Source organism: Myzus persicae, unplaced genomic scaffold, assembly GCF_001856785.1.
Source record: "Myzus persicae strain clone G006 unplaced genomic scaffold, MPER_G0061.0, whole genome shotgun sequence".
In the NCBI taxonomy this organism is placed as follows: domain Eukaryota; kingdom Metazoa; phylum Arthropoda; class Insecta; order Hemiptera; family Aphididae; genus Myzus; species Myzus persicae.
In genome coordinates, this window is record NW_019101449.1 from 347,546 (window position 1) to 368,140 (window position 20,595).

General features: G+C 33.0%; 1 protein-coding gene across 2 annotated transcripts in view; it reads right to left on the bottom strand.

Annotated features, from left to right (window-relative positions):
* Positions 1 to 20,595, bottom strand: part of LOC111029113 (protein outspread-like) — a 100,094-nt gene that overhangs the window by 25,344 nt on the left and 54,155 nt on the right. For both annotated transcript variants that reach the window (XM_022307987.1, XM_022307988.1), the window contains exons 4-5: positions 16,940 to 17,137; positions 11,458 to 11,563 (exon numbers count right to left, since the gene is read on the bottom strand). In XM_022307987.1, coding sequence (XP_022163679.1) covers positions 11,458 to 11,563; positions 16,940 to 17,137 — 304 coding nt within the window. The remainder of the gene's footprint in view (positions 1 to 11,457; positions 11,564 to 16,939; positions 17,138 to 20,595) is intronic.

A 20,595-nucleotide genomic window follows, 5' to 3' on the forward strand; every position in this document is an offset into this window, starting at 1 on the left:
GTGTGTGTGTGTGTGTGTGTGTGTGTGTGTGTGTGTGTGTGTGTGTGTGTGTGTGTACCTAATATATTACACGACTCCCATCACACCATATGTACATTATATAATGATCTGATCGCTTTTTTGATTATTCATTATTTTATTTTCAGGAATAAAATCTTTCGTCGACCTCGGTATCTCATCAGTCATTATACCTATAAGGCTAAATATTAGCATATAAGAACTTTATTCCGGCAATATTGAAAATTGAAATACAGTAAGAATTGTCTTACTACTTTCTGACCCAATTTCTAATTATGTTATCTACAAATTAAGTAAAAATGAATCGAATCAAAATCAATTCTCTGCACATTTACGTTCAGACCAAAAAAATGTCACACTAAATAATCTACTTCTCTCTACTGCACAACACATACGTATTACTATTAGGCCTAAACCTATAGACCGTGTAAATTAACATGGTCAACCCACATCTACACTAAACGTCTTGCTTTTAAATAACATCTTTCGACAATAATTATGATCTCTTCTTACATCTAAGCGTATTCATCTGAAAAATATCACTTATCTTTACGAGTTTCTCTTCAAGCCAATATGGTCATAAGAAATACAAATTTGGGACTCATCCAAACCTTCGAAAATTGACAAAATACAAAACTTTCAAATATCTTATTATCTTTTTATATATATATCTATTACTATATAGTGTCCTTTAGGTATTATAGACATGTCTCAAATTTCGCTCTGCACAAGTTCTGCACTCAGTTCCAACAGCACAAAATGCTAAACCCCTAGCTGTACTCGAGAATTATCAACCATCGCTATCATTTCAATTCTTATTCCGAATTACCCGTTCCTACAACTCTAGGTGACCTCATGGTGCCGCGACCTCGTATTTGAATAAATACACCCCCACACTAAAATTTGATCAATAGATGAATTCTTCACGCAAGATCAAATAACCACCCACCTATTCAACATATCACTTTGGCGTTTCACTTATTAATTGTACATAACTTTCAGGTTATCAAATATTATATTTAAAATTAACCGAAAGTTAATTCGAAATTATTGAAAACTCTCGCCGTTGTACGGATAATAAAGATCGTTTTGAAATTAGGTTTGTTTAAAATGGTTGTTGTTTTGGTCGCCCGTCCGGCGTTTAAACAATGTAGCAGTCGACGTCCTATATATATTAATTGAATGAGTTCTGTGCCCAAACGAGTATCACATTAATACGTACACATTATACCTGCAATATATAATATTATATTCGTAACGCGACACCACGAAGTGAATTCCAACGACGAAATATTTAGAACGCACGTTACATACTTACATGCATTATACTTTATACACATTATATACATAAACTATATATATTATTAGTCCGTCACCGTCAACACATACAATTATAATAAGTTCCAACAACACGCGCTAAATGTATTATCACAATTTCATCACAAACCAGGGGACAATATAATACGTTTTTTAAGGAGCACGGTTATACTTTATTTTGGATAAACAATTAAAATAACTTTTATCGATTAAGTTTAGAAATATTTAAATTACTTGTGCTGGTCTGCTATATAGTTTCAAAAACTAAAGTGAACGTTCATGGTATTCACACAAACCTACTGAGAAAATCGAAAAAAAAATTGTGAGAAGTCTATGAAGACATTTATTTTTCGGTGGACAGAAACGCCGAGATGCCGATCAAATTCCGTACCGTACTATAATTATGTACCATATGTCTCTCACTGCACACGACTTAAGGCTTTGGTGTTCTTGCAGTCTATTATAATTACACAAAAATAAAACCGTCACGACAAGCTTCCAAATCGACATTTATTTTTAATATGATTCACGTATGCGACTTGTGCGTCGTAGCCATTCGCAGGTCGTTCACGGGCGACGCGCCAGGATCGAAATATGCACTTGGTGCATCACATGCTATGCTCCCACTTAATTCAACACTTATTCCTGTGAAACATTCACACTTTTCAGAACAAACGGCAGTGGATTCTAAAACTACACATTGTTGGATATTATAAAGATAGGTATATAGTATAAACAGCAGTGCCAAAGACTACGGCACGCCACGAGGCTGTAATATTCTAAGAGACGTACAAAACATTATTTTATATAGGTAATATTATTATATGTATATAGGTACTCATCACAGCTGGTTTATGCTCGATGATTTATAATAGAAATTACAAGAACGTTGTTCACAAGCATAAAAATCACTCGACAGGATAAAACGAAGTTCTTTTTTTCTTTTTTTTACTTCGACGAATCCCTTTCGTCCGCGAGGGATTTAATTGTATATTTATGGACTGCAGCCGGCCGGCCCCTAAACAGTATATAGGTATATAATATACACGCACGCACGTCGAACAATTCTCCTCAGACGTAATAATAATAATAAATAATAATAATAATATAATATCGTCGGTGGAAAAAAATAAATAATACCCAAACGATGTATCTCCATCGGCAAGAATTTCTTTATATTATTCTCTCCTCTATAAACATATCTATTCGTGAACGAGTGTGCACCTGTTTGGTATTGAACAACCGATTTTATATACTTAACATTTGAAAAAAAACCCATAATGTGAGTACTTTATAATATTATATTCTTCTGCGCAGTTCTTTTTTCGTTTTGTCTCACGTCATGACAACCGGTCACGTCAATATTCCTTGTGGAGAGGTGTATCTAAGGATAATATTCTAATAAGGTATTTATTTTTAAGTTTTTACGCACGTTCGTGTAGTACATATAATGATAGTCATTAACGCGTACAATATGGGATATTTAATGAGCAATGCTCTGTACAGTAAAAGCAAAAAAAAAAATAATTACAGACCGTCTTCGTGTTTATTTATTAGTTTTAGTCCACGTTTCATATTATGTTATAATAATAAATAACGTCCTGAACCAATATTTTCAAAAACGAAATTTAAACGGCCCTGAATAGCACCAAACTGTTTTTCAGTCGGTAATTACCTAGGTAGGAGGTATACACTTGGCTTAACTTTTTTTTTTGCTTGGCCCCATTCAAATATTTAATACACTTTCAACGGATACAATAAGAAGTTTATTCCCTACGCTCGAAGGACACTTTAATAATAATATAATGACGAAATATTACAGACATATAATAATATTATGATATGGCAATAATTGTAACACGATAATGAAATTGTACACAACAATAACGACCCGAGTTGTAAGAAATAGCAAATACGAATGTCGTGTATAAAGGTTTATTTTAACGACACTCGCCTCGACTCGGCGTAAATACAACCTTAAAATGATATCGATATATATATATATATATGAACAGCAAGGTATCTAATAATAATAATAATAATAATAATAATAATAATAATACACTATTAACTTCTTCGTGTATCTTTCTCTAAATAATTTTATGTAATTTTTTCTTGTCTCTTGCTTTTGCAAGCCAAAATATATACTTATCCTGTTTCTATACAAAAGGGCTCGGTCCGTATATATTCTAAAATAAAATAAATAGGTAATAATAAAATATAGACAATAGAGGACATTAAGTAACCTCGCTGTATCGTATACTAACTGTATTGCATCGAAATCGTTGGCAAATTTCGCTTATACTTGTCTCATTCCGCACAGAAATAGATTTAGTGCAATCCGCGGAATGAGTGATTAACGGCTATAATACAATACAGTGGCTGCGGAGCTGTCGGCGGTATATTACTAATAAGGTGAAAATCGTTCGAAATAAAAAATAAAGTCGAATTAATACGCGTCGTGCGTATAGCTCACTCGCCAAAATACCTATATGCTTTATCGACGACGATTGTAGGAATATTATATTAATTCGACGCGGTGTCTGAACTCGGCCAAATCGAACTGTTTATTATTTCTGTGTCAATTTACACTACGTGCATACATAATATCGTAATACACGTGGCCTTATATGCACGTAGACAATTCGGTCACGTTCGGTTCGATATCTAGTTCGCCGCATTATTGGGTATATAGTTGCCAGGAAAGATCATAAAAGACTATATAGGACCGCAGTATAATAAGTCCGCTGGGACCCGCGGTGCAGGCTGTGGTTTGACGATATAGGTACGGTAAATGCGATCGTTATAATATGCGATTGTCACACACATACGACGGCAATCCTTTTTGTGCCTATAATAACCCTTTCTCCGGGGTCCTGCGGCTAGGACGTCCCGTGGGCTCCGACCGTTGCGGCGATCTATTTGCGAGGTGACCGCGATTCGACAAAACGTATACTAATATAGCCATACACCCTGGAATGTAATATGCTTACAGGGCGATTCTCAGAACACTCAAAATCATCTCTACACAACTTCTAGGTAAGGGTTGGGTTACTTCTGGGTATAGGATGAAAACCAGGAAGGCCACATTATTCGGAGCCAAGAGATAATATGAAAATCAGCTCATCCACGAAGCCAAAGTCAATCAGCTGAAAATGACTTTTCCGATGGAAATAAGTAATAGAACCATCAGCCACATAAAATCCACACATGTTTTGTAAAAACGATGTAACACTGTTTTGGAGTTGGAGGGCGAGTATAATAAGGACTAACGTATTTGCATTTCCACTCCGGTCATAGGGTGGCTCAGATGATCGTTTGGTAAAATAAAAGGTCAGGTTATCGTGTTAAGAAAACAGTCACTTCGTAGTGATGCAGTGTGTCGAGTGTGTCATCTAGTGTGATGCACATGAATCATCCTGTATAATACACACGAACTTCCGAGTCTCCACCGTAGGGGGCTTCCTCCATAGGTATATAAATATATAAACTCGCACCGTATATTAATTACATGCCAACGAGTATATGTTATACATCAGCGTGCAGTTATTATTATTATTATTATTATTATTATTGCACATGTGTGTGTCCGCATAATATCATTATAAACATTACACGGGTGCGAGTAGTACACGGCGTTTTTTTCTTCATACATATATATATATATAAGTTTAGGTACGGCGTCACTATTTTCATTAAGGAAACTAGGCCACCAAGCGGGAATGCGCGAACGTACATATTATCATTGTATACACATAGATATAGGATATATATAAATACATAAATATAATATGATATATACTAATTAATACGGGGCCGTGAGTGCTCGAACTATTATTATATTATACCTATGTGGCAGAGAAAGATTTGTAATATACCGGCCCTAATCGCATGTGTGTGCATCCGGAGAGCGGTTTCATCAAACGCTACACACCGTTACAAGCGGACACATATACACACACAAGTTTCATTTTTTTTTCTATTTCTGCGACGACATTCATTAAACGCGTATACGGCACGACACTCCTCCACCCGGTGTGCACGACGAGTAGCTATTCTCTCGCATCGAATAGTCAGGTATATAAGTATATTACGCCGAAAAATCCGTTTATAACACGATTTTTTTTCAAATCCACGTTAATTAACCGCCCGAAAAGTACCATCGAGGAAAGAGAGAGAGAGAGAGAGAGAGAGAGAGAGAGAGAGAGAGAGAGAGAGACACACACACACACACACACACATTACCAAACGCGACACGGGAGTCGGCTGTAGTGACAGGCCGGGCGGGTGGGCAAAAATGTAAGATTTCTCTGACCGGTGTGGCGGTGTCAAGTTTCGCGGAGGGCATGCTGCAGTTATAATACGACGATGCGAGTTTTGTATTATTTTTGCAGTTTTATATTTTTTTGTAGTTAGACCCACCTCACGTCACACCACTGCGCAGTCTTGGAGAAGTCGTCTACACTAAAGCTGCAGATAACAACTGCATCCAAAGATAATATATAAATTAAACATAATATATAGGTATACTCAGACAAATTTGATGTATAATGTTATTTACTAGTGGGCATCACGAGTGAAGATAAAGAGATGTTTTCCAACTGTCAGTACGTATTATGATTGAAAACAAACCGAGTAAAAGTTTGTTTACAGAAATGTTAACAGACTCAAACAAAGTGTAAAGATAAAATAGTTTGTATTATTTTGTTTGAACTATTACTTGCCACTGTTTTAAAATATTAACATTACGTAAGAATTAATTCTCAACAACATTCAATTAAAATTTGGGTTTTGACTAACCATTCTACATAACAAACCTATAGTATTTACTTAGTTCCTACAACAGTGCAATATACTGTGTTAAACAAATTATTCTTTTTCATCAAATGATTCTCTAACTTAATATTCACATGGCTGAATAAAATATCATGATTAGTACAAAAAAGATCAGAGAATTTTAAGTAAAATATAAAATAATGTAAGTACTCTTTACAACAAAATATTATTTAGTTTGGTACAAAATATGTATTTTTATATGTAGATTGAACAATATATTTTTGTCTGTGATATTATTTACGGTTTATTCTAAATATTTATTCAGGCGATAGCATCTCGAGATAATTTTTTTTTCAACTAAGCGATCTCGAGAATATGAAATAATAAAAATAAATAAATATATTTTCTGTTTAAAAATAGCAACTCATCAACATTACCGTTAAATTTATCGATTCGACTATGCGGATATAAAAAAATAATTTATTCAACAGTGTCGAATTTAATTAGCTACCTATTTAAATACTTAAAAATTTGGACATAGGTACTGTTAACGGCGTTTGAATGTCAAGTTTATCCAGTGGGCAATGACAACAATTTTAATGATTTTAGCTAAATTAGAGCAGGCCAGGTCTTAAGTAAAAATACTTTTATGACATTCTTATTGCAGGTATCAAATTTAATATCATTTAATAGGTACCTTCCATTTTTGTAACAATAAAGGAACGAAAAAATAAAAATAAAAGTACAAACATTTTCGTCATTCAACTATAGTATAGTACAGTTATTTTGAAGTATGATAAAAGTTATGAAAACCAAGAAAAATATTACACGATCATAAATTAATTTAACATAATATTTCTATTTTTAAACGACTGTATCATTGAGTATATAGTAGCATTATAGAATCATTGTCTATACCATTATGCAACTATATGCTTATGCTGTAAAACGGCCAAAAATCTATTAAATTTCGTTTAATATTTTGGCCTAGTTAAATCGTAAATAAAAAGCATCGAATTGTTTATGTATACCTAGTACCTATGTATTATATTATATTACGTGGTTCAAATTTTCAATTTCCAGATTATTTGACCGGAAGTTGGTTCAACGCCTCAGTGGTATACACACGCTTTATTAATCGTTACACGTCGTACATAATACGAAGAGCATTGTTTATTCACATTTTTGGTAATGTTTTTTTCATTTGTTAACGAAAATCTATACGTAGAAAACGTGCACCGCATTTGTAATATAATACGCGTACGCGTATATAATATTATAGACGCATAATAATATTATTATTATATGGCAGGAAGTAATTACTCATTAGAACACTTTTCTAATCCCGTTCCAATTTATAATAATATCACATACATATACCAAAATGTACGAACTCTCTAATGTTGAATTATACATATCGAATTTTAATTTTTTCATTAATTGACATCCAGGCATTAACCCGGTAGATCGGTTTCGACCAAGAAATAATAATAATAACCTGCGTCCTGCATATTACATCATTACGTAATAACAGATTAATACACAGATTATGCCTATTACCTATTTGATAGTATAATAAACCAACGCTTGGGACCGTATATACGTTTATTATATGCAAATATAGATCGATATCAATATATTTAAAATAAATTTGTTTCTCTATACCGGTAATAGCAATATTATTCAAACACGTCACGAATCACGATTTACATTTTAAGTCTTAACATCAACATGAAAAATTCTATTATAATTTATAACAAGGCACTGCCTGTGTTTTGAGAATTTTGGTATTGTTTCTGAGATAATTAAAATAAAAGAATTTTATAAAAATATCAAAAATGTGTTCATTTTGGGAAGTCGGCGAGAGAGTAATCGTTTGTCATTTGTCTATAGAAAAAAATTAACATAAAACTATATTTCATTATATACCACGCAAAACCCGTTTAAAGCTACTATTTTAGCATATCCTAAATAAAAAAAAACAGACACACACGCTCCATATAAGCATTTAATTAAATTTAAACGCAAAAAAAAAACAAAAAATATAAATGGCGTCTTATTTAAAAGTGCAGGCTTTGTAATAATATAATAATATGAATAATTGGTTATACGTGTTACGGGTCCCGTACTATAATTTTTTTAAAACCATTTTTTTTTGCAAAATGTATACACGTCATCGTATTTCTAAATCACGTTTAAAATATTATACTAAATCTGAATAATATAATTGAACTGTAGTTGCGCTATATATATATATAATTAAAAAATTATAATAATAATATAATGACCAAATTGAGAGTTATTGAAGCAATGTTGCCAATATAAAAGATAGGTATACAAGAATATATTATATATTTAGTATTAGCAATTACTCTCTACAGGCGATAACTAATCAAATATGGTTTTAACTTTTCATACGCACTCCGTCAACACGAAGTGGTACGCCAGAGATAGAGAAAAAAAATAGCAAACTGGCTTTACCGCAGATTTAACCTTTATACCGCCATCGACGTTAAAACATTTATATTTATCATATTACATACATATATGCAAAATTTCGCGGGTAATTGTGACCGAACCCGACTGTTCTCGTGTAAAATGACAAAACTGGTTATTTTTCTTTTTTTTACTAAACCTGAAATTCTATTACTGAGGGCGAGATTTATCAAAGCGCTTGTTTTCGAGCTTCTAATTAAACCAAAAGAACGCCGCTACGATCTTTAGTTATGCCGCTGACGGTGTTTTTTTTCGACACCAATTAATATTCGAGGGCGCAATCAGATAACGATATGATGTATTTCGATAGAATTTGGGTTAATATTTTTATTAAATGTGTCTCTTGTCTATATAGATGTGCCATTTTTTTTTCATCATTATTAATATTAATCAGATCGTGAAACCACCACAAAAGAGGACGATGACCGGTGGCCGTACACTATATAGTCTTACGGCGGGACGCGTCGTTTTGAATATTGAACAGTGAACACGGCCGAGGGGCTATCTTCTTTTCAACACGCTCGTCATGTGCGCTGCGGCCCATAGAATTTAAGATAATGATGCGATACGCAAACGATCGGACTCTGCAGGCAAAAAAAAATAGCGAAAAACTGTGACATCGGAGCCAGGGTAGGTACCTACCTACTATAATATACACGCTGCATAGAAATCTATCACAGGCACGTGGACTGCAACAGTGTCTCCTATTAATGTCGTACACAACGGTACCTAAACGTATAACATAATACCTAATATAATAAGAACGCGCGACCACGACGTGATTACGAGATTAATGGGAACAGGACGGACTGCTGCGTGTGTCATATTATTGCTTAACATTCTGCAGGTACGCTCCTCGGTACATCCGACCTGCGGAAGAGAGCAGTCATTTCAGTTTTTGACTGACTTTATTATCATAGACAATAAGGAAAACCATTCAGCCTGCCTACATCTAGTATAGAATACCTATGAACTATGAGTATTCGTCAGAATTATTGAATATTTCATTTTATATATTTAATTTGTACTGGTAACAAGCAATAGTGTACGGAACGTGCAGACTACAATATTTCTGTGGAAGTACTTAGATGTAACGCACATACGTTTGAAATTTTTCATACATATAATCCCATATGTATTATGTCCCTTAGCTAAGCTCGTGCAACAAAAAAATCCAATTGGCGGTAGTCTCGATGTTCTAGTTAGTTATAATAGCTTAACAACTATACTCTATAATAGTAGTTAGTACTTCTTAAAATGACTGTCTCTATATGACTATATCGAGCTAACCATATTATACAGATACTTCTAGATTAGAATGAATGTACGTACTGAGTAATCTCCACGCCCAACCAAATGACGCCATTGGTCGATAATGGATTCTGCTGAAATGTCGTATAACTTATAATTTATACTATATACTCGTCTATAGTAGTGCACAGTTGTTAAAAAAGAAAACCTAGAAGAACATGAACATATGCATAGAACCAAATAAAACAAATATAAAAAACGAGCCAGATATTAAATAAATAATAAAATAAACGCATACTACTATTATTGTCTTTTAAGAGATACATTAGGTATTTTTGTATGTAAACAGTTTTTGTGTTTAGATCGCTGAACGATCAATTTAAATAATTTTGACTATAGTGTGTAAACATATACTAAAATATATAGGTACTTTTTATATTTTTATGATATAAGGCTGCACGCAAGAATTTCTAAAAACGAATGGTTACGAATAATAATTTTTATTTTTCACACACTGTATAATATATTGTAGGTAATAAGAATATTATCCACGAGGTATATAATATTTACCGAAGCCGTGTGTGGTTGCGTGAAAACACATCCAAACAGTCATGATATCCCGTTTTTGCGGTTTTAGACGATGTATAGATTATAGATGTCATATATATATATACGTACATAGGTGCGATAGGAACTGCGGTGCATAATAATTCGATAGGATTCCAAAAAAACCGAATTACAACAAAACGCCACGCGCAATATTCTAACAAAAAAATATTTTCACACATAATACGCGGCATATGCAAATAAAATGGAAACATCGCCACATATAATACCGGAGGGAAAATTAAATCAGTAAATATAAGGTACTACGCAGTACGCACACTCGGGAAGAGAATCGAGGTGGAATATTATACCTATTTGTACAAACGCGTATAATATATGTATGCACATGTGTGTTTACATACGAAACTATACAGTTAATTTGAATACCAAGACAAGACCGTAATATTATAGTAAAAAGTCGAGGCTCGACAACGCGTTAATTTATACGTATTATAATAATATATAAGGACATTTGTCGAGCGCGCGGACAGTTGTCGAGACGTGTGCGTATTATAATATAAGTATAGTATAGTATAGGTACAACATATTATGTACAGTTGATATACGCAGAGCCCGACGATTTTTTCACGTTCAGAATATTATATTGACGCAAACCGAAAAGAATGTTCGAATTGGTTTAATTACGTATTTACATTATATTAAACATAGGTATAGGTATCCACGTACCTATATATTATTATATATAGCAACCAGTTTAACCGGCGTCCGACGCGAACCCGTTACACAATTGCCTGCACACGCGCGTTTTATATATCAGATCCAAGGATAACGCGAGCGGGCACTACTGTGGTAGCAGTAGCGAGTTCGAGTGCCCCAGCGCGGACGCTGGTATGCCCCCATCCGCCGGAAGTAAAATTGCATTATATATTTATTATTATTATTATTCTATTATTTTCCTTTTGGTTGATAAACACGCACACGCACGTTGCTGTGCACACACAATAAAGTCATTGTTAATATTCAATAATTTACCTCTGACTACAACTGGTCCATTCAGAGCGCCGGATGTAGTGTTCGGACCTGGGAACGTCGAGTTCCGCTTGTGCTTTGGTACGCCGCCATTAGTCGTCGGAGTTATCTAAAACAACGAAATAAAAATATGTAAACACCTGTAATGTGTAAAACACAATATTATATTAGGTAGGTAGGTATTAGATAAATATTTATGCCAACAATTCGTAGCGTAGGGACACACGATGCGTAGAAATGTAGAATATAGATAGTAGATACAACAACATTCGATCAGATCACGTACTACATATTATTATATAGGAACTCGTATTTAATATATATTATGGTATCTAACTAGACAATTTATTTTAACTGTTACCGAATATCATATTGGATTGGAATGTATAACACTTAATTGCATAATATAGGTATTAATATAATATGTACACAAACTTCAAAGGGTAAGCATTGTTAACATATTATTATCATTTACATAAACGTAGTTTTTATGAATTGAAATTATTATATATTTTTTTATAAGTTTTTTTTAAGCTTTCCGACATATTCAACATAATTTATTCAACCTAAACTATATGTACGTACTATTAATAATGTATATACGAATATCAGCGCAAGAATAAGTATATATAGTGGTTTATCATTACCAATTATTTGTTAATACATTTTGGAAAAGTACAAATAATAATGATTTTATTAAAATGACCTAGGGGATAAATATACAAGAAAGGTATAAAACGTTATCGGGTTATGTATTGACTCTCCGTCGAATTTACATAAAATGTATCCACATAACTATTGTTTAAAACTCGGCTGCCTATATATGTATATTATATATACATTTTATGCCTATCTTATATACTTATATATATATCATCGTTCGAGGAGAAACTATAATAAACATCGAAATGCCGATTTTAGTTGTGCCCTTTATGTATGCTCATTACTCAAAGCACAATGGTATCGACTATCGAGTGACTAATGTCATTCGGATTTGAATGGGGAGAGTCACTGCGGGTGTATGCTGAATCTACATACATAATATATAACAGCGTATTATATATAAATATAAATTGTATATTATTGAGATCGTGATCTGAAACACTTTTAACTCTACGCGTCGTTAGGACGATGAAAAGAACAAAAAAAATACACCGAAGTCTCTTACTAAACTTCAATTTCGAGGGCTGTATGTTTATGTGTGTGTGTGTGTGTGTGTGTGTGCGAGTGCGTGCGTGCGTGTGAGAGAGTATACAACACAATAATAATATAAAGTAAAATGCGTAGGCGCGGGCTAACACGTGGCAAAACCCTTACGGTCCACCCACACACACACACTCAAACACTGCAGCACTCTCCGGCAGTCGAAGCCGAGTTATATATTTTTATTATTATAGTATATACATCATTCCGTAATCGCGAAACCAGCGACATACACATAATGATATGTAATCGTCGTCGTCACAGATTAAAAAAAACACACACACACACACACACACTCACAGAGGGTGTGCGCCATTAAACGAGCATAATCGGTCGCCGTGGTTCATGGCACTATGACAGACTGTCACTACTCACTGCTGTTGCTGGCCGTGCACAAAAATTATGTAAATCGAAACTGGCAATAATTCCGTACCAACCCTGCCGTCTGTGGCGACTATAATAAATCACACACGACACACACCGGTAAGGTATACCACAATTGCGCGTCAGCCAGACATTCGGTTATACAATTAACATGTGAATATGTGATTGAGCCACTCGGCCGCTGCAAATGAATTATACAGGATGATTCTTCACCCGGCACGCTCAACCTCACTTTGTCCTTAAATTATATATGCATTTTATTCAAATTTGGGTTTTTGGATTAGAGTATGAATATAATGATTATTATTTATTATGCGTGAACGTAAAATAGATGAAAAATATTTTTCCAAGTACATTATTCAGGCAAATTTTAAAATCGTCAGTATTCCATGTCTTATGTATTTATCGTTTTTCTATTATCTTTGTTACATTATATTTTAAAAATAAAGGAACCCTACTTGTGTTTTGATTACGTCGAAAAATTCAATAAACCATCTACCCAATAATTTACACAGTAAAAAGGGAAATTTTCATTGGAAAAAAGAAGTTTGTACCACCACAGGACACCCTTTCTATGTTTATGTAATATAAAATCTAAGTACTTATTTGAAGAATAAGTCTACAAGTTTGTCAAAAAAAAAAAAATCAAAACAAATATATGTTTGTTTAAAGGATTACACGGGGGTGAAGATGCTTGGTGAATCACCCTGTATATACTTGGACGACCTTGAAGGTAGTATTATATTATATACTATATGTGTATACCGCGGCACGGCGGAGAACATTAGTCATTTTTTTCCTTTCCTCGCTGTCAGGATGGCCACTGCCGCGCACCTTCTAAAACGCGCTTATTATTATTATTATCATACGGGAAGCCCAAGGCGAATTCCTAAACCGTAATTGGCCAATCGTGATCGAGTTTGCGAGTGAATATCGCCTGTGGCAGTTATTCCCTCTCGCGCCTCGCGGTCCCGCAGCAACACCGTCATTCGCCGGTGCAGTGTATTTATTGTACCTACATAATATAAAATTATACAATAATGTTTATATATTATACATGTTACATTATTATACATAACATTAGTGTTACTTGTAAAAATAAAAAAATAAATGTCAGGCGTCTCGACAGTAAATGTCGGTCCCGGTGTCATAAAACTTTTTTTGGCTGTATATGCGTGCACGCAGTTCGTCGCTGCCGGTATTTAAATGACGTTTGCTAGAACCGATACGATCGAATTGATCATTGGTCACGGCTCGTTAAAACGTCCGTCTGTATACGCGGTCTTAATTAATATATAAAACAATCTCCGAGGAGACGAAAAAAAGGGAAAACGATCTGGTTTATTACCCACGTGCCGGCGTTCCAAGACAATGAACAGTGATATAAACCATAATAAAAATATACACACACAAACTTATGATACTATATAAACAGGCTAATCTCTATCGGCTGATATTGGTAAGTGGTTTAAAATATTATAATAATATGATGGGTATACCGGTCTGGACTTAATATACTTTGTACATTATAGTCCAGCTACCGAGTGCGTTAACCTAACCTTGTTTATAATGAGTTTAAGAATCGTATGATAACATAAGGTACGATATTCAATGATTTACAAGCAACAAGTTTATTCCTATACAATATAATATAGGCTGTGATAAGAGAGGGGCGTCATACAAGGGCTTAGTTAATATAAATAATAATCTAGTGCTTCAAAAATATTTAAAACGTTGATAATAATATTGTAAAGCGTGGTTGTGCGAATTCATTGGTTTTTTGTAAATGAAACTTTTATGAAAAAAAATAAACGCACTAAATTCCACTTTATCTTTTCAAATATTCTTTATAGTGCACAGCTAAATATGGTAATTTATAACCCAATAACCCGATTTGAAACTTCACATAACCCGGTTAGTCAAAAGTATATTTTAAGATCTAAGATAGTAGGAATAATGGAATATATTATTATTGGATAGTTCAATAGCTGTGAGTATAGATGAATCAGGTGGATCGGTTGAAAAGTTAACTATCAAAAAACTTCCCCCCCTCCTTTTCGTTCGGTTTGACAGCGCACAGGCTGTTTCGGGTTTCCATAACACGAGTATAGGCACACAATAGAAGCGTTGTGTATTATATGTCGTGTATTATTGCTGACGATGAACTAGATCACACAATATGCAGTGTACGAATCTAAAACGGACCGAAACGAATGGACGGAGAGGGAGGCTGATGAATCGTAGGATTTCGCTGACACGCGGCTGACATATGTGAACACAACAGACCGATACTATAATAAAGCAGCTATATAGTTGTAGACATCACGATCATCGGGAGGATAGCTGGCAATAACAGTAATAATATAGATCGGGATATCGGTTCTGGTTGGATTGGAAGTCTCGGAACCGGTTTATCTGGGTACCAGTCCCCGAGTGTATTTTTTTTCAGATGAAACAAAACAAAGTTAATAATTATATATATTTTATAGGCCCTCCGAAAATCCAGAAAAAACCTATCACGATCGGCGCTCCCAACTAAATAACAGACGACGAGTACCTTTTCGGACGATATAATAGTTACGTTGGAAAAAATGACATAATGACAGACACAGGCCAATGAAAATATTTTTATTTTCAACGTAACCTCGAAGACACAACCAAATCGTTCAGAATAATAAAAAATAAAATGTATAAAACGTATATAATATGTTAGTCATTTTTAAAGTGTATCGTTTTCAACAATGAAGCTCTACAGTTTCTTCTACGAAGTTATGTATGAATAAATACCTACTTAAATAAACACAATAACTAATCAATTATAGTGTAACAGCAGTCTGATCTATTTAATAAATTACATAATAAATACATAATTACTCGTATCGATTACTAGATAAGTAATTATTTTTTAATTTATTCTCATACTTTTTTCACGGTTTTAATAATGAAATGAAATGAATAGTAATCCTATAAAATGCATTACTTAACACCTATTTTTTTTTGCATTTTATGAAATACAATTTTATTCAAAATAACACTTATTGTCATACAAAAATAATACAAAATAAATATCTTCACGTTTCATTTAAAATTGATTTATATTCTTTCATTTCTCTTCCAGAACTCAAAGAATCACGAGGGATAAAAAAAAAAAATAATTTATTAGGCACCTATTAATATGATACTTGTACCAATAATATATAATGTATAAGTATAAGAATTAAAATATTTAATAAAATACTTAAATTGTCAGTATATTAGGTACAGCCCAAATAAAATTATGAACATAATGAATACGAAACATATAGAACATATTGCTACTATTATTCGTATATTCTTAGCAATAATATTCTTGATTCGTTAATTATTTTTCCCCCGTTTAACATATGACCTGTATCGTTTAATACAATAAGATTATAGGTTAAATTGATAAATATGGCACGATGAAAACATTTGTTGAAGAAGGGAGCCACCCATTGATGATATTTTCTAATCATCTAATATTCTAATACATCATTTTATATTTTTTCTGTTAAATCTTATATCAGATCATGACACCAATCATGCTTTAAGCGTCTTGAATTACATGCCATTATTTTAACAAAGTCCAAGTTTTTGATTAGGGGATACCTACTTGTATACCTCGATAATGATTCATTGATTTAAATATTTAATAATAATAATAATTTGATTCAAATAAATTACAGTAAATAATTTCTTATGATTGGATGAAACTAGTAAATATGAGCTGACGGGGTTAATTTGGATTACATCTAGTAAATAACTAATCCACATATAAACAAAATAATCTATCAACCTTATTTTAAAACATACCTAATTAGTATAACTTTTAGGTTTGCCTCTTGTGTATATTATATGTATAAAGCATAATTATGCATACCTGAGTAGTATGACGCATGTATGAGGTAAGTACGTCTTTCCAACCCTTGGCTTCTTCCCTGCAAGCTCCTCTGACGAAGTGAATACTCCGGTCAGAGGATGTAACGGCTAAACTGTGTGGGTTTCCGGTCGCTTCGTCAGCTTCTTCCACAGCGACGGCTGTGAACATGTCTAGTCTGGCTTGTGGTACGGTGTCCGGCTGGAAGGAAAAAAATGCATACATATAAATAAGATAATTTGTAAATATTCATCATTGACGCTCGTCTATATTGTTGTTATAAGGTAAGAAACCGAGGCACTGCACTGTCCGGAAGCCATTCAATTCTAACAAACGCCTACGTGGGACATTCGAGGACATAATATAAGCATAACATGGATTATCGATGGACGCTGCAAGTGTTTGAAACAAGGTTGCGTATAGCGCAGCTTATATTTTGACATAGACGATGATGAAGAATCAATTTATCTAATCACAATAGGTTTATGCGTCTTAAATTTGAATATCACGCACCTACCTTCTATCAGAGTATTATCAAGAGTCTGGCTGTACATAATATAATGACTTCAAACAAAACTGTTGTGACCACAGCAGCTGAAGGAAAACCTATGGGTGAATAAAAACCTTATTTAAAATGTTGATAGACATACGATTATACTCGTGTTATTTACATAGGTATAATTAAATATTGTATCGACACTATTTTTTTTTTTTTTAATTTAGTGTTTACGGTCGAGTGAATCAATGTTCAACTTTGCAAATGAGGTGACCATCAATAAAATATTATATTATTATACACACCGTAGTCATTGTCTGCCTGAGGATTATTTTTAGAAATTCAGAGCTGCGTAATACATATATACATATATACATATATATATGCATATACCATTATTGTTTTTATTTACATTCAGTAAATAAGTTTTAAAAAAAAAAAAATTATAATAATAGCTGTATTCACATAATTATGTGTTTGAAGAATCGAAATAAGTAGGTATATTAATATTATAATATTTGAAAAATGTAGACGACGGTTCTAAAATGGAGTGTCCTATTAAAACTTGTTATTTATCTTAAATGGTTTTTTTTTTCGGAATACAATAAACATCACTTAAAAACACATAATATGCACAGCGATATTTTGTTCTGCCCATGTGTAGTTGATGTATATTTTGGAGCTAAGAATATCACAAAGTTATAATTTTATAAGACACGATGAAATCACAGGGCGTAGTAAAAAATAAATAGTGTTATAAATCGTTTAGTCATAAACGTCAGGTATAATAAAAACCGTTAAAAATGCAAAGAAATTCGTGCACCAGGTAGGTACCTAACCTATTAATATTTTATATGGGTACCCATTTTTATTCGTATTTTTCAATGAATTTTATTGTTAATTTTTTCCTCAAGAAACGAGAATCTACGTTTTTAATATAAAATGATACACACATATGCACACTTATATAATATATTAGTATATGCAAAATATGCAAAATATACAACGAATGTATATTATATATATGTATATAATCACGAGCATAATATAGACCTACCTAATGCGTCCAAATGGTGCATACCTAATATATATTTTTGTGAAACGCGTTAATAACAGATTGAAATCCCCGCTTTTTGCGAACATTTTCTTAACACCATCTTAGATCGAATTAATAATGCGTTTACCCAAAAGCCATAAATAATAGTCATAATGATGCAGGTTTACTGCGTCTCTATTTCAGTAATACAAGTATAATATTTAATATTATGTTGCTAGGTAATAAGTATATAGCAGCATGTTTAGTTTTCATTTATATTCAGTTAACTATATAGGTAAATATATTATATATTATATGTATAAAGAGAGATACAGTGAGCATACACCCAGACAAATTACCAAAAAATAAAATACCTAAGTATAGAAAGTCGTCGACGACCGCAGCGACTTATTAAGTAATAGATAAATGCGTTAAAAAAATTAATACTGTCATCATGATTTTTATAAGATATTCAACAGAAAAATATTAATTAACCTAACCTAACCAGGTCATATGGATGCATAATAATATACCATATTGGTATATACTATCAAACGAATATAGATACACTCCCCCGCGGTAGCAGTAGCACGTCAATTACCTTATATTTATAATAGATTAAACGGTATATCATATATCATAAACGATTTAATAAATCTGAAAGGTAAAAACTCAGTGATTCAAAAATACAGTATATAGGTACAGATAATGTAGCTATATACAGCATAATATATAGTTTCAATTTCTCGTGTGCTTGGAAATCGGTCAGTAAAACGTCTATAGATAATAAAAAATATTATTAAGAATAAAAAAGGTTGAGCACTGATCGTGCGATATTCGCATGTATGCACGATAATAATACAATTGGCGTCAGCAGTCGATTGCCATGATAATGTTATATGTATGTATTATATTACATAAATATTATTATTATAGAATATTATATCTCAGCGGCGGAATCGCAAGCGTCGGCACCATAACAATAGGACCACCACGCCGTGCCGCCGTCGACGTCATCATTGTAGATTGGACGTACAATTTTATCCCTCTTAGGGCGCATATGGCGATGAAAATGTTTTTCTCGCATTTATACAATATAATAAGTTACTAGATTTGTATAAAGACAATAATAATAAAGATTCTGTATTACACACCTAAAGAATATCGGTAGTCGATACAACTATACGTAGTATAGAAAATATCATCAAAACATATTATAAGCCTACTATTCAGTCTATAAACGATATACCTTTATGCTACAACGCTTAAACGCGATTTTAAGAAAATTCATTGGACATAATTCTACAGTTAGGTATGTACCTATATTTATTATTTACTACTACATTATTATTGCAGTGTTTTAATTATTATGTATAAAATGTATTTTCTATAACTACTTCAGCACTTTCAATTCAAGCCATTATAGCTTGATTAAGGCGTTCAGACAATTTACCAATGTACGTGATGTAATCAAAACTTGTTTGTTCGCAAAATATATATATATTATATACTTATATTATATCATATCAAATCATAACACATGGTACGTAAATATAAAATATTACTTATGTACAGTATTTATAATAAATAATTGAATTTAAAAGATTAAGTTAAGTTTTCAAGGTTTCATAAATCAGTGGTGGTTCTAATTGTAACTTGTAGTACCTAACTCACTTATAATAATTTAATATATATATATTTTTGTTTAAACTAAAATTCTTGCCAAAACTTAACAAGAATAAATGGAAAATTATAATAAAATTATTAGAACTTTCAATTAATTAAACATAATTCATTCGAGCCCAAGGCTTTAGCTTCATCTCACTTACCTTACCCCCAAAGGCGCTGTCACCGATCAAACCCAACGAACAAGCCACCGTCAATCGTCATCGTGTGATACGATGATCGCGATATCGAATAGTAACGAGAACATATTTGATAGAATGTAATGGTTATCGACAGGTTTTTTTTGCAATTAATTTTGTTACTACATACAACATATTATCTACGATACCTGCAGTTATACCTATACAATAATAATTAGCCGTCGCCGCGCCGCGCCTCGCCACTGGTGTCCTATTATTGACCAGCGTGTGAGCAGAGCAGGGGGTGGGAGGGGGGGGGACA